The following is a 13,173-nucleotide window of genomic DNA, read 5'->3' as shown; positions in this document are numbered from 1 at the left end:
GATACCATGGTGCTCAGTGAAGTTGCCACCAAATTACATCAAGAGGATGTTGTTGTGATATGCAATATTGTGATACTCATCATGAACTGCAGCCCTAGCCTGTGCTACACCATGGCCATCGGTCAATTTTTAAAGTCTAAAATTTGATTGACATGTTAACATACACTTTCATTTCCAACACTTTTGCAAGATCTCCATGCCTCACTAATTTCTTGTTCCTTGTCTAAGCTACATCTTATACGTAACTTATTCCATCTACATCTTGTCTGCCTTTCATCTACATTTTATCTACTCTCTAAACTATGACCTGATGATTAATATGCACAAAAGTAGACGAAGCAATAGATCTACATCTTGTCTACATGTCATCTACCTGAGATCTAAATTTCGTCTAATTTTTCATCCACATTTTGTCTACATTTCATCTACTCTCTGAACTATGACCTCATTAGTATGCACAAAAGTAGATGAAGCAGTTCATCTACTGCCCAATTAAAATAAAGTCTACTGTAGATCTAATGTGGACTAGATGTAGATCTCAATTTTCCGTAAGGGGCGTCTTGAGGCAGTTAGCAAAAGGTGTATCTACTGGTTTGTAGCACGGCCCTGCACAGGCGATGCCTGGCACCTACATTTCATCGTATCAAGCCACAGGTTCAAATCAACCGGCAATCGCAACTGCATGAGGATCCTGTCCTGGAGCTATGGGCAATTTGGTTTTTAGAACATCGCTATATTTGGAAAACATGTTTGAACTACTTGAGAACACTCATAGTCATAGCCATCAGTCCACTAATTTTTCCTTGCCTTAGAAACAGTAGAATTAAACTGAATTGGCTAACTGCGGTGACCACTTTGTGTAGAGGCAGCGGCGCGACCGAGCACTTTAGCCGCCATTTTAAAAGTTCTGATCAACGCAGGGGGTTGTGGGAATTGTTAGCATATCAACACACCTGAGGTATATGGGACTCATAGTGGACAGCCGCAGACGTGACAATTGTTGGGCTCTAAGTCAAGGTTTGACACAAGGCAAACAATACCATCCATTGGTATACAAGTCACATCAATAAACTTACCAGAATGTCTTACTATTGTGCTTGAAAAAGTTTCTGTAAACACTTGGAATTGTCTCTTCTCTTTTTTCACCTTCTTCCTCTGATATAATTTCACCAGCATACTCTAACAGAAATTCTCCAGCATCAATGTCTACAGCAGCAAATACTCCTCTACCTACATAGCAAATATAAATCCAGATGGGTACATTACTTGCATATTGATCTTCAAATTAACAGCTATGTTGAAACTAATTTATTTAAGCTTATTCTTTCAATAGTTATCTTCAAGTTGTCACTCAAACTTGAGCAACAAATGGGATTTAATTCAAGACTGATCCCATTGGCAACTAGAATAACTCTGTCGACCTATGATGACCCCTTATTTTCGACAACCCTCTCTCTTTCTGTAATATCTAAATATATATCATGCCATACATGTAAAGGCCTAGTGAGAATAGAAAATTTAGCTACGGCCCAGTTATTAAGTTCACAAAACATAAACCATATGGATTGTTGTCTAGTCAGTCATTGATAAGCCATCACATCCTATGCAGGGAAAACACATATCTTAGACATGATTCACATGCTGCTGATCAAGTGTGACTACAATGATCATTGTTAACACTTCCTAATTTTAAATTTTAATGCCAAGCTTGTGTCAAATTAAACTTATATTGCGCAACAAGCCATCGTTGATGACATACATACATATATACACGCCCGCATACATAATAATAATTGCTTGCTTGTAAATACAGGATTTACATCACATTTGTGGCAATAAATTGTAATACAAAATAAGGTAAAACTTTTCTCAAGTAACAAGATAAAGTAATACTATGACAGAACCCCATGGCCTTAGAGGGCACTCTGTGAAGTTCCGAAGGTATTTCCCGAGGGATACGGTGTATTCTGCCGCCAGTACTTTTCCGAGCGAACGCCAAAGCTTCGGAACGCCACAGAGTGCCCTCTAAGACCATGGGGTTCTGTTATTATTACATATGTTCCCCAATTTTGTCGATCGCCGTCGAAGAAAACAGGTAATCACGACACGGCCTGTTTGCATATAGATTCTATATAGTGCGCATTGATATGCTGTCAACAGGGAAAGACACTAAGGGTTGTCCGATTGCCCGGGGCAAGTGAAAGTCGCGTTCGGGCAAGTGAACCTCCGATGCCACTTGCCCGATGGGACAAGTGAAAAAAATAATACCTAGAAATCGAATTCACGAGAGCGATTTTCTGGTGAGGGAACACGGACTTAAACAACAAAAAATTTTCATGTTATGTCATTGTGAACATTTCCATAAGATTTTTCATAAAATTGCATGAAGAGTTGATGAAAAGAATCATGTAATCGCTTTCAATTAAAATGCAGTTCAAACAATACCACCGGTTAAATACCGTACGCTGATTTTGCATATGAAAAAGCTGTTCAGCTGGTGGAGCGTACGTTCACCAAAGTTCATTGCATTGACTGTGAGGTTACGGTGTCGCACAATATGTTGATACGGTAAAAAAAACACACAGCGGTTTTTGTGCTTTGTATGAACGTTTATAATGATGTAAAAATAAAGTCCAGTGGTGAAAAATCACCACAAAAAGGGAGTTTTACTAAAACGTACTCTTCAATGTTAACTTGTTAAGTGACAGTGAGTGGCATCGTGGCAAGACCGCATGCAATGAAAGTCATGAGCAAGCTTTGGTGTCAACGGGTCCAGTCTTTGAATTTTCAATGAACACTGACTTAATTTTCAGGTCAATAAGCTAAAAGTTACTTGTCCGTGGCGACCAACCTCTCTGTTTGTGAATTTTCCCATTCTAAAATGACTGTCAAGAAGCAATTGGAGCGAGTTTGACATCGAGAAATTCATCTTTCAAGACACATAGAAAACCACCGACGCCTTAGGTTGTTGGTTTAAATTCTATTTAGTCTGCGCATGAGCATTAAAAAGACCACCTAGGTTATTAGAAAAACATAGGATACTGGTATAGTGCAATGGTAATCCAAACTTCATAGGGCTTGTGTATGATGTCAGCGCAGTAAAAACATGACAAAGAAGTACATTATTTTTCAGAAGCTTCAAAACATTCCTTTATAGCTACAGATTTTTTTCTTTCTGTATATATAAGTTAAAACTTTTAACTGCAAAAATACTTTGAAGGTACAATTAAAATGGCTGTTATTATTTGTACATTAAGCCCCAAGAAAGTAAACATACAAACATATGAACTGTTAGAATTTTTTCTATGAATATGAAAGCCCTACTAGCTGTAAATCTTGAAATTTGTTGACCTAAAAAGGCTTCCTATTTTTTCTGGTTTTCTTTAAATTCTACCCATTTACAGGATATAGTCTTTTACAGCTTTACAAAACATTCTTTAGTGAAAAATTGGACAAGTAAATTTACATTTTAACCATTATTTTGATTTCCCACCATACTACAAAGAAAACAAAACATTTTTGTCCCAGTTGAAAACATTCAACACTATGCATTACATTGGACTACTCTGTTGTTTCCGTGAATATTCAAATGCATATATGCACGGTGTACACTGTTTTTGCTATATTTGCATTGGGTGCCATTTTACGTTTGGGCACACATTATTTTTCTTGTTCAAAATTGCATATGCAGTCTCACTGGGCAGTTAACAATACTTGTATTCCAACCCTTCAAAGATTCCAAAATCTTGTTTTAGTTCAGAAGTAAAATCACATAAAGAATGCTATATAATACTGCTGGTGAGGCTTTGATAATTAATTTAATATAAATGAGCCATCCAGCACTCTTAGAAGTGTGAGGAGAACCCAATGAGAATGTCTGACATTTTCTCATGATAACATGATAATTTTCAAAATAAAGTGTGTGAAATGAAAAACCAATGTTTTAGCTTTTTTCAAACACGTAAATTATACTGGGCAAGTGGTTTCCAATTCGGGCAAGTGAACCGAACCCCCCACTTGAAGGGCCAGTGGATAAAAAAATAAGTGTCTTTCCCTGGTCAATGAACTTTTCATCAGCTGTGAGCTCACTGATTGGCTAAGGGAAACTTTCTACCTTTCATATGCAAATATTTGATGCAGCGTACCGATTTCACTATATCACTGTCTTTCCATCTCGACTAAGACAACAAAAACATACGCAAACAAAGATGTTTCGGACAGAAATCTTAAATATTTTAAATACATGTGAACAAAATTGGTATTTAGAGTAACAAGATCAATTGTAATAATAATTACAATGACTGAAATTTCAAAATTGTACGCGAAATTAGACTAATCAGAGTCCGAGTACGGCTGTCAGATCTACGGTGAATGAAACACGGTGATGAACGGACATCTGGCGAAGAAAGACGCTGTTAAGAGTTGTTTTCTGAGGCCGCGATGTTGAATGTGAAGTAGGAGACTCCTCCGGTGATTTGATAATAGCACGGGTAACTGGTTTTGAACTTGCTGGCTACACCTTTGCAAGGATTGCGAAGTACTGATCGCCGCGTTGTCGCAGGAGCCGATCTATCACATTTGTCTTTGCCATGGCCGACACGGGTATTGCACTGTCGCTTGTCGATGTGCTCGGTCACGGTACAGTCCCTCTATCACGGTCCCTCTCTCACGGACCGAGGTCACGGGTTGAATTTGTCATCAACCCCACTCAATATTACTCATTTGCCGTTGTTGATCTTCGTATGCGAGTGATTTATTGTAACTGGATACCGATCGAGAATCTAGATCATATTCTTCGTCGCTGTTTCTGTATGCTGACGTAAACTGGCAAGCTTTACGTCACGGTCGTGGGTCAAGCTCGACTGGTTTGGAAACTCTCAAGTCTACACTGTTATTGTCCAAAGCCAGTGGTTGAAAAAGCAACTTCGGGACGCATTTTCATAACGGTGTTTCCGTTTATTTTTGCAACCTGACGAGAGCTTTGACGTCTTCGGTCGAGACCGTAGCAAATCTTGCAGATGTCAACGGCTTCGCCGGTACACCGCTTCCATCGTAGTCACAGTATTTTGCTCCGTCCGTGCCGAGATATTAGTTTCACTTCGATAATAAAATTCTGATTCCAAATGTTCGAAATAAATACAGTTCTGCCAATCGTAATAATTATTTTCTTCAACAGATATACAATCCGCTTCAGTATTTATTGTTGTTCAGGAGCCGGCGACAATATTTACCAATAGAAAGTAGTACGGGATAATAACTAATTTGCATAATTTAGCGTGAAATAATTTCTTAACCATGGTTTTCTATGTAAACATTATTTAATGGCACGTGACCTGTTTCTGAAATGCATTGAAGTTGATAAAACACGTGAAATACTTTGCTAAAAGCAAGCAATTAGTAAAATATTTAAAAGCAGTGATAATTAGCTCAATCAAAAGCTAAAATACTTAGAAAAGTGTCAAAGTTTTTTAGAAAATGCAAAATATATAGAGGGACTATATTATCTCTGTCTGTGAAAATACCAACTTTATTTCGCTGCCAACAATTTGATAATCTGTGGTACATATGTAATAAATTATAATAATAAATATAACTTGATATTTCTGTGCTTTTAAAGAGTAAATATATAGTCTGCAAGTTGTTCATTAAAGAACGACTCTTGTTTTGTTAGTATAGAGATAAGCTGATTTTCAGTTGTGTGGTGTGAGAGATTAATTTTGCTGAGAAAGTTATTTCTTTGAACTTTGTATTTCTGACATACTAATAAAAAGTGCATTTCATCTTCAATATTGTTAGTGTTACATTGGTTGCAGTATCTTTCATTAATTGGGTTTTTTGGAATAGTGTATCCAGCGTTCTCACCAGGCCGCGAATCCGCAACATTCTCGCATATAATTCTGTTTTGTCCCGGATTTCTTGGCCGTGCGCGCCAATAGTGGCGCGCCTTTGAAATTATAAATTTTCGCGGAGCCAGCCGTATGGCCAGCGGGCCGTACCATACAGCCAGTACTTCTCACCATAGACGTAAATGATTGACGCAAGTAATTACACTTCCTGGTTGAAACCGAGGCAATCTGGAAGCAATGTCCGTCAGAGGGCGTACTTACATGTAAACCACAGTCACTTGTGATTCGATTCATGATGGCCGATTTGTGGTATGCATTACGTATACCACACAGCGGCTGTTGTGTATTGAACCACAAGAGACTGTGGTAGTCGGACGCACTGGACGTGTTCGCGTTGCATGCATACTGGTGTGTTCATGCACGGAATTCGCGGAAGCTCGAGGCGTCATGGGCACGATCAATATTTTTATAGGCTACGACAATAATAATCCGAACTGTGAAAACACAAGAATGTAGTATATCCTAGCTAAGGAATTACATGAACATTTTTCGAAAAAACAACCAACTCGAAGCCGGTCGCAATTACCGTGGGTTCCGCAACCAGGGTATGGACGGGCGCGACGTTATAGTGTTCGTGCCGTTGAGATTCAGTCGATTTTTGTTCTCGAAAAATTACGCAACTTTGTCTGAGATAATTTTTAGGTCTTTGCTATGTTTGAAATCATATAAACTTCGCGGGAGGTACGTGTTGTGTGATGTCATCAGGCATTTGCTCCATTTCTCGCCCACGCGACCTAGTACCTACGACTGGAAATGATTGACAACTTGCCCACTGCCGATTGATGATATTATTCCAAAAGTAGTTCAGAGGTTTAAACGTGGAATAGTTGGAGAAAAAAGTTCTCTTATTTTGCAAAATATTATCAATTCTTGGCTTGCTCATGTGATGAGTTTATTATTCTAGGCGAACTCATACTGGTACGTAAGAACTTGGACGTCTTTTTTTCAAAGCTTCGATCAATTGGCAAAATTTGTAGCCTTGGCTAGCGATCGAAATTTCACATCAAAATGTGATGATTGCTTACAAACATCATAGGGATATGTTTCCTAATCTAAATAGATGCCATAGCACCGACTTGGCCTGTTCTTTCTACTGACTGTGAAAGGGGATTTTCAGATTACGTGTGCATAACAACATAACTCACGACAGAAATCAACTTGGAGCTGAACGGTTGGACACTCCAACAACTATTATGGTAGAGGGCCCCGAAATGGACTTTAACACTTGGAAGAACAAAAGTCCCATAGACTTTTCATTAAAAGGCACTGATATTCAATATCAGTTGATATGTTACCGAGTGTTTATAAAAAAAGTTCTTAAGCTGAATGAGTTGTTGAGTCCTTTATTTTTTCCACACATAGAATAAGGTTCGTATTTGCAGTTTTATTTTTTTAACATATTTATATATTGTCTCACAAAAATCATCTGTTGTCCCGCTGTTTTTGGTCAGCGGGACAAAATGTCCCTAATTTTTTTTTTCTGGTGAGAACACTGTGTATCTCCCTTTTTCAATTGCTAGGTCATGATTGCTTATTTGAAGTTTGGTGAGTAGTTTCCTTTTCTAACCTTGTAACTGTGTTAAGTAGGGTTCTAATCTAAACTGATGTTTTATTTTGGCATACGTTCTTAGTTTACTATTTTCATCAGTTATCAAATTTTTCCAAAAGACTTCATAATTGTTTTTTAACATTGTTTTCATTAATCCAGTTATAACTTTTAGTTTTTTAAGTGATGGAGCTTTATCAAGGGGAAACCTCATTCCATTGTCTTTAATCAATGCGCTTAAGCAATTAAACCAGGATTTATTGTTAGTATTATTTACCATTTGCTCCATGAAAGCTTCTTTAGCAAGATTACAATGTGGGAGTTGTACAATATGAAGCCGGTATTTAACAATATTCAGTTTGACCTCAAGTAGAAGTGGGAATTGTCCAAGTTCACCTCTCACAGCTGCATTGCAAGCTTGTCTGTTACACTGTAAAATGTTCTTACAAAATTTGAGGTGAACTTTTTCAATTGCTGATTTATCCCACTTCTTGTAATCCATAAAATCTTGTCCCCAAATCTCTAAGCCACACAGTAAAATAGGCTTGATGAAAACATTGAATAAGTATAGGGGAAATTTTATCTCATTGTTGTGCAATAAAACCCTTTAAACTATACAGAGATTTCCCTGCTTTGTCTGCCAAGTTTGTAATTGTTTCACTGAAGCTACCGTTAGATTTAATTGTTAAACCTAGATATGTACCGGTACAACGGTAGATTTGATTTGATGCATGTACTACCATAGTTAAATAAGTGTTTTTCTATTAAAGGAGATTTACTAAAATTAATTGCTTGGGTTTTCTGTAGATTAACATCTAGTTTTCAATTGGAACAGAATGTATGTAGTGTATTTAACGCTTTCTGTAAACCATCTTTTGAGGTAGAGATTAAGACAAGGTCATCAGCATAAAGTAATGAGTTCACTGGAATATTATTCAACATTGGTGGTTCAGTATTTACTTTGTCCAGATTTGTTTTTAAGTCATTGAAATACTAATTGAACAGAGTAGGACTCAAAACACACTAGCCTTGTTCAACTCCCTTTTCAACTTTTAAGCTAGGTGAAACAAAATTGTTAGTTCTGATGTGTAATTTTGTGTTGGTGTACATGTGTTTTATTAGTTTATACATTTTTCCATTCATATTATTTTTAAGAAGTTTATGAAAAAGACCAACTCTCCATACAGAGTCAAAGGCTTTGGCAAAATCAACAAAACAGACGTAAATATTCTGCTTTTGTTTATATATGTTAATTTATGTATTATTGTCTTCAAGGTAAATATGTGATCTATTGTTCGGTGGTTTTTCCGAAATCCTGCTTGATTATTATGTATAATATGATTATCTTCTAAAAACCTATTTAGTCTTTCATTAAGGATGTTGGAGAAAACTTTCCCTACACAGTTTCCTACAAAAATGCCTCTATAATTTTTAGGGTCATATTTATCTCCCTTTTTAAATAAGTGTGTCATAATGCTTGTATTCCAGATATCTGGGAAGTTTGATGTTTCTAAGACTACACTAAATAATTTTTGTTAAAGGTTTACATAGAAATGATGAACCATGTTTTAACAATTCTAAACAAAACCCATCAATGCCTGCTGCTTTTTTACTTTTTAAATTTCTAATTGCTGTTAATACTTCTTTAGTTGTTATTAATTTATCAAGCAGCTGATTAACCTGATTGTTATTTTCTTCAGATGTTAATGTCTCAATAATTTGCTGTTGAAAATTATTATACCTGTCATTTTCAATTGAGTAAGAATTTTTGTAAAATTTCTTCCATGCTGATGCTGAGATACAATCCCAAGTATTTTTATTTTTATCACAATTTTTAAAGGAGTGGCACATGTAAAACAGTGTGTATCAGAGGCGGAATAAACTATGAATGTATCTATGTTTACACACATATAGAGCCAGTCGACGTTAGGGACACAAAAAACAACACAAGGAACAAACATGCAGTGGTTTTGAACAAAATCAATGTACCCGGTACTTCACCGATGTCTGTAACTCCATACAGGAAAATATTCGTAGCTTGACGCACTTTGAACATAGCTCGTAATAAGGGACAATGGAAAGCCCATGGAACTACGTGTACAACTATAACAGCCACTCATGTACCGGTAGTTGGTGCACAGTGAAGATTTTTCAGATCAACAACTTTGACGGATGGTAGACTGACCTTTCCTACCTCAAGCCAATTGTTATCTTACTCGATTCAGCACAAAATTTTTGTATGGACTGTTGATGGGGTGTTTATACAGTTGTTACGTTGTGGCAAAGCCTAGTCGATTCGACGACTGCTGCGTAAACACTCACTGAATAAACTGTGCACGCATTTACAAGCACTGGATATTTTACCATTTTATTTTGAACACTGTCCATGTACGCGTATGACAGTGACAAAAACAACACAAGGAATCTGGCGTACATAATATGCTCATTTATCTGTTTGAATTTACTAATCTGAAATTTAGGACTTGTAAACCAAGTTCAGACTGCAACTTTGGAAGGTGTATTATATTGTAAGTTGAATAAACGATTGTGTCATAAAGAAATCACCTACATGTACCAAACTGACAGTTTGTGTAATCTGAAAACACAAACCTTTACAAAATCTCCACAAGTAATATGAAGCTTACATGTACCTTTATTTTCCGTTTGTTTCATGTCAAACCAGTCAACACGGTCCCTCTTTAATTTTATATACCTTTCTGCAGTGATGAGGGGGGTCTCCCGCTGCCTTCTCATTGTTGCAATTGTCTCTGTAAAAATAAAAGAAAATTAAGTCAAAACTTTGCAATCATGGAAGTTACCATAATTGTTGATGCCTTGGTTGGCCATTCTTGCTTAAAATTTATTATACATTTTTTTTTCCAGCAACAAACCATTGTTACACTCCTGATGTCATGCTGAAATTTTAAATCCATTATCAGTGAAGTCTAGTCTGACTTTAATTCAATTTTCAAAGACTAACAATTACTACCTTACATTTATAATCTGCATTGATAAGCTAAAAACTGGGCATTTCATCATGCCATTTAGAGTAAGCACAAAATATACTAGCCTAGCCCAAAACCGGTACGACGCTCCTGCTACGCGCTCTCTCTCACATACCGTCTAGTACCTGGCGTTACATTTTGGCGAAAGCAATAAAGTGGGCTGTTTGCATGTCAAAGGACTCCAAAAGAGAAAAGTTGCGATACACCATCGTCATGTGATCATGATTTTGACGTCACATGATGACACACGACCCATTTCTGATTGTCCGTTGCAATGGCACCTGTATAGGTTCATAACTGTATTTCGGCATGCCCTCCGGGCGCACAGTTTTTCAGAATAGCAGATTTTTCAGAGTTCTGTCGGGCGAATATGTTCAGTAAGATTGTGTTCCGTGTTTCCCGTTTTACAAAAATATCTACACAACTAATATGGGGAAGATTTCTGTTCTAGTCCTCAATAAGTTTTCCTTCCCACAAAAGCCATTTGAAATATCCAGCTAATTTGGCTTGTAAATACAGCCCATGTGGCTACCTTCAGAACTTAACACTAAAAAGACTCAAGATAGCACCAAATTCATTGTTTTTACATCTATATTTCCAAAAATGTTCTGACCATGGGAGGGGACACCCCCTCCAAAACCCGCCCCACTCTGCAATCTTGCTCTAATACAGCCAGCTGCCTGTATTATGTGCTAAGATAATTTGTCATTTTGGATGCTGTCAGAGAGTACCACTGTGATGATGTAATACAATGGAAGATAACTTTATATTTGAGAAAGTACTGTTCAAAGATTACTTCATCAAATATATGAATTCATCAATGATATGCGAGTAGAATTTTAGGTACAATTTCAACAGAGTGAATGCACAAAATTTAGATTCAATCCTATCAGCTGAAGTTAGGATAAGGACAGTCTGGGATTTAGCAATTATCCAGCACTTTCAAAGATTTGTTCAACAAAAGGATAAAAATTGCTTAAAAATACTATATTGCAGATTTCCTTAGTTTAAATAAATTTGATATAGCTTTTCAAAAAAACCGAAAGTTCCAGGCCCCAGAAAAGCTGTTTTATCATCAAATTTACAGTGCTGGTATAAAGGTGGATAAAATATCTGGCCGAATATGACTAAACTGTGAGTGAATATCGAAATCCTAAGTACATGTAGCCCTGAAAAAAAATAGATTACTGCTGAGAAACAGAGATACGATCCAACATATAAGGCATGGCTACACCCTACATTTTGGGGCATTTTGATTCACAAGGAAGTCAGTACTCATTTCTGTAAAATTGACTCAAGTTACCCAAAATTTTCAGACATTGTACCTGATATTCCATGAAATGAAAATTTGCATTTCACATTTTTCATATTGTCCTCATTTGCATATGCAAATTAGTTCAATTTGCATGTTATGTAATATATCAGTAAAAAGCACATTTTTGACAGTTTTTGAATAGTCTTGTGTATTTCATGCAAGTTCAACAAACAAATATATACAGATACATCTCTCTGTAAAGGTAAGTAAAAAATTTGCCCATTAGAATACTGGCTTTCTGAAAATTTCGCATAAATTTTGATATTTCATAAATGTAAAAATTATCAACATTCTAGAAATTTGAAATTCACTAAAGATGAGAACCTGACTTTAGCTGAATAAAAAGCAAGATATATTTGTGAATGCAATCTCTGGTTGTTTAAAATCAACTGGAAAAAATTTCAGTATCTTGCTCATTTGCATATTGGTCATGTGATCAATATGGCCAACGAATCAAAAACTTGAAAATGATTTCGGCATAATATCTCAAAAGTGGGTTATCCAATCGCCCTGAAATTTTGTACACAGTTTCATGTTGCTCCCCTGTACAAAACAGACTACAGGCTTGATTGTACCTCTATTACTCAGAAAAATATTTGAAATTATACATAAAAATGTACAAAAAATAACATTAATGTGTTTCAATATTTTGATACCACATCAAGAGTACGCAATCATTTTACACAATAATAGTCTATTTTGATGGCCACCATGCCATAGACATCTGGTGAAAATTTCATCTGCATATATTCAGCTATATCAAAAGCTATCTTGCCAAGTCCAAACACCGGATATCAGAAATCACGTTTCTGAGAAAATGAGGTTATAAAATGCACATGTAAAATGTTGTCGTCAGAAGCCTACAAATTGCTCATTTTAACCCGTACTGTTTTTTTCGGTAAATGTTTTGGTAAACAAAATGACTAAAGTAGCAGACAGTGTCATTAAACAATATGAAGACAAGATTAGTTCTGTTTTTATTGTGTATGTTTATAATTTACTGTATTTGTTACTGGGAGAGCTAACATGCTGGTGCCATACACAGCAATGTCATACTGTGGCATACATGTAGACTAAGATCGTTGTGTAATAAGCAAGACATGTTTATGTTGAAACAGTGTTGTCCCCTTAGAAATATCACACTGGTATTGTAGAGGTGGCAACATCAAATTTATCCCTACATGTAACATAAAAGTGTCTTGCTAATTACTCAATAATATGATAATATGACAGGGAACACTGCTAGGATGCTAATTACCATAGCTGTTCTGACACTACCAATGATCAATGTAATATTACTGCTCTGCTTATTTTCACTGAAAGTCTAATAAAGTTGAAATGACAGAGTTCTGAGCATACCATTATCAAATTTAATTCCATTTCCACAAATAAAACAATAGT

At 36.3% G+C, this 13,173-nt stretch overlaps 2 protein-coding genes across 2 annotated transcripts in view; one reads left to right on the top strand and one right to left on the bottom strand.

Annotated features, from left to right (window-relative positions):
• LOC139146207 (uncharacterized) overlaps positions 1-13,173 on the top strand; it is a 101,551-nt gene that overhangs the window by 45,507 nt on the left and 42,871 nt on the right. The window lies entirely within an intron of this gene.
• The window catches only part of LOC139145519 (uncharacterized), a 51,131-nt gene that overhangs the window by 33,833 nt on the left and 4,125 nt on the right, over positions 1-13,173 (bottom strand). The window contains exons 2-3 of the mRNA XM_070716748.1: positions 10,104-10,220; positions 1,077-1,230 (exon numbers count right to left, since the gene is read on the bottom strand). Of these exons, the coding sequence (XP_070572849.1) occupies positions 1,077-1,230; positions 10,104-10,220 (271 nt within the window). The remainder of the gene's footprint in view (positions 1-1,076; positions 1,231-10,103; positions 10,221-13,173) is intronic.

Source organism: Ptychodera flava, chromosome 12 (genome assembly GCF_041260155.1).
Source record: "Ptychodera flava strain L36383 chromosome 12, AS_Pfla_20210202, whole genome shotgun sequence".
Taxonomy (NCBI): Eukaryota; Metazoa; Hemichordata; class Enteropneusta; family Ptychoderidae; genus Ptychodera; species Ptychodera flava.
This window is presented reverse-complemented; position numbering and strand designations above follow the sequence as displayed.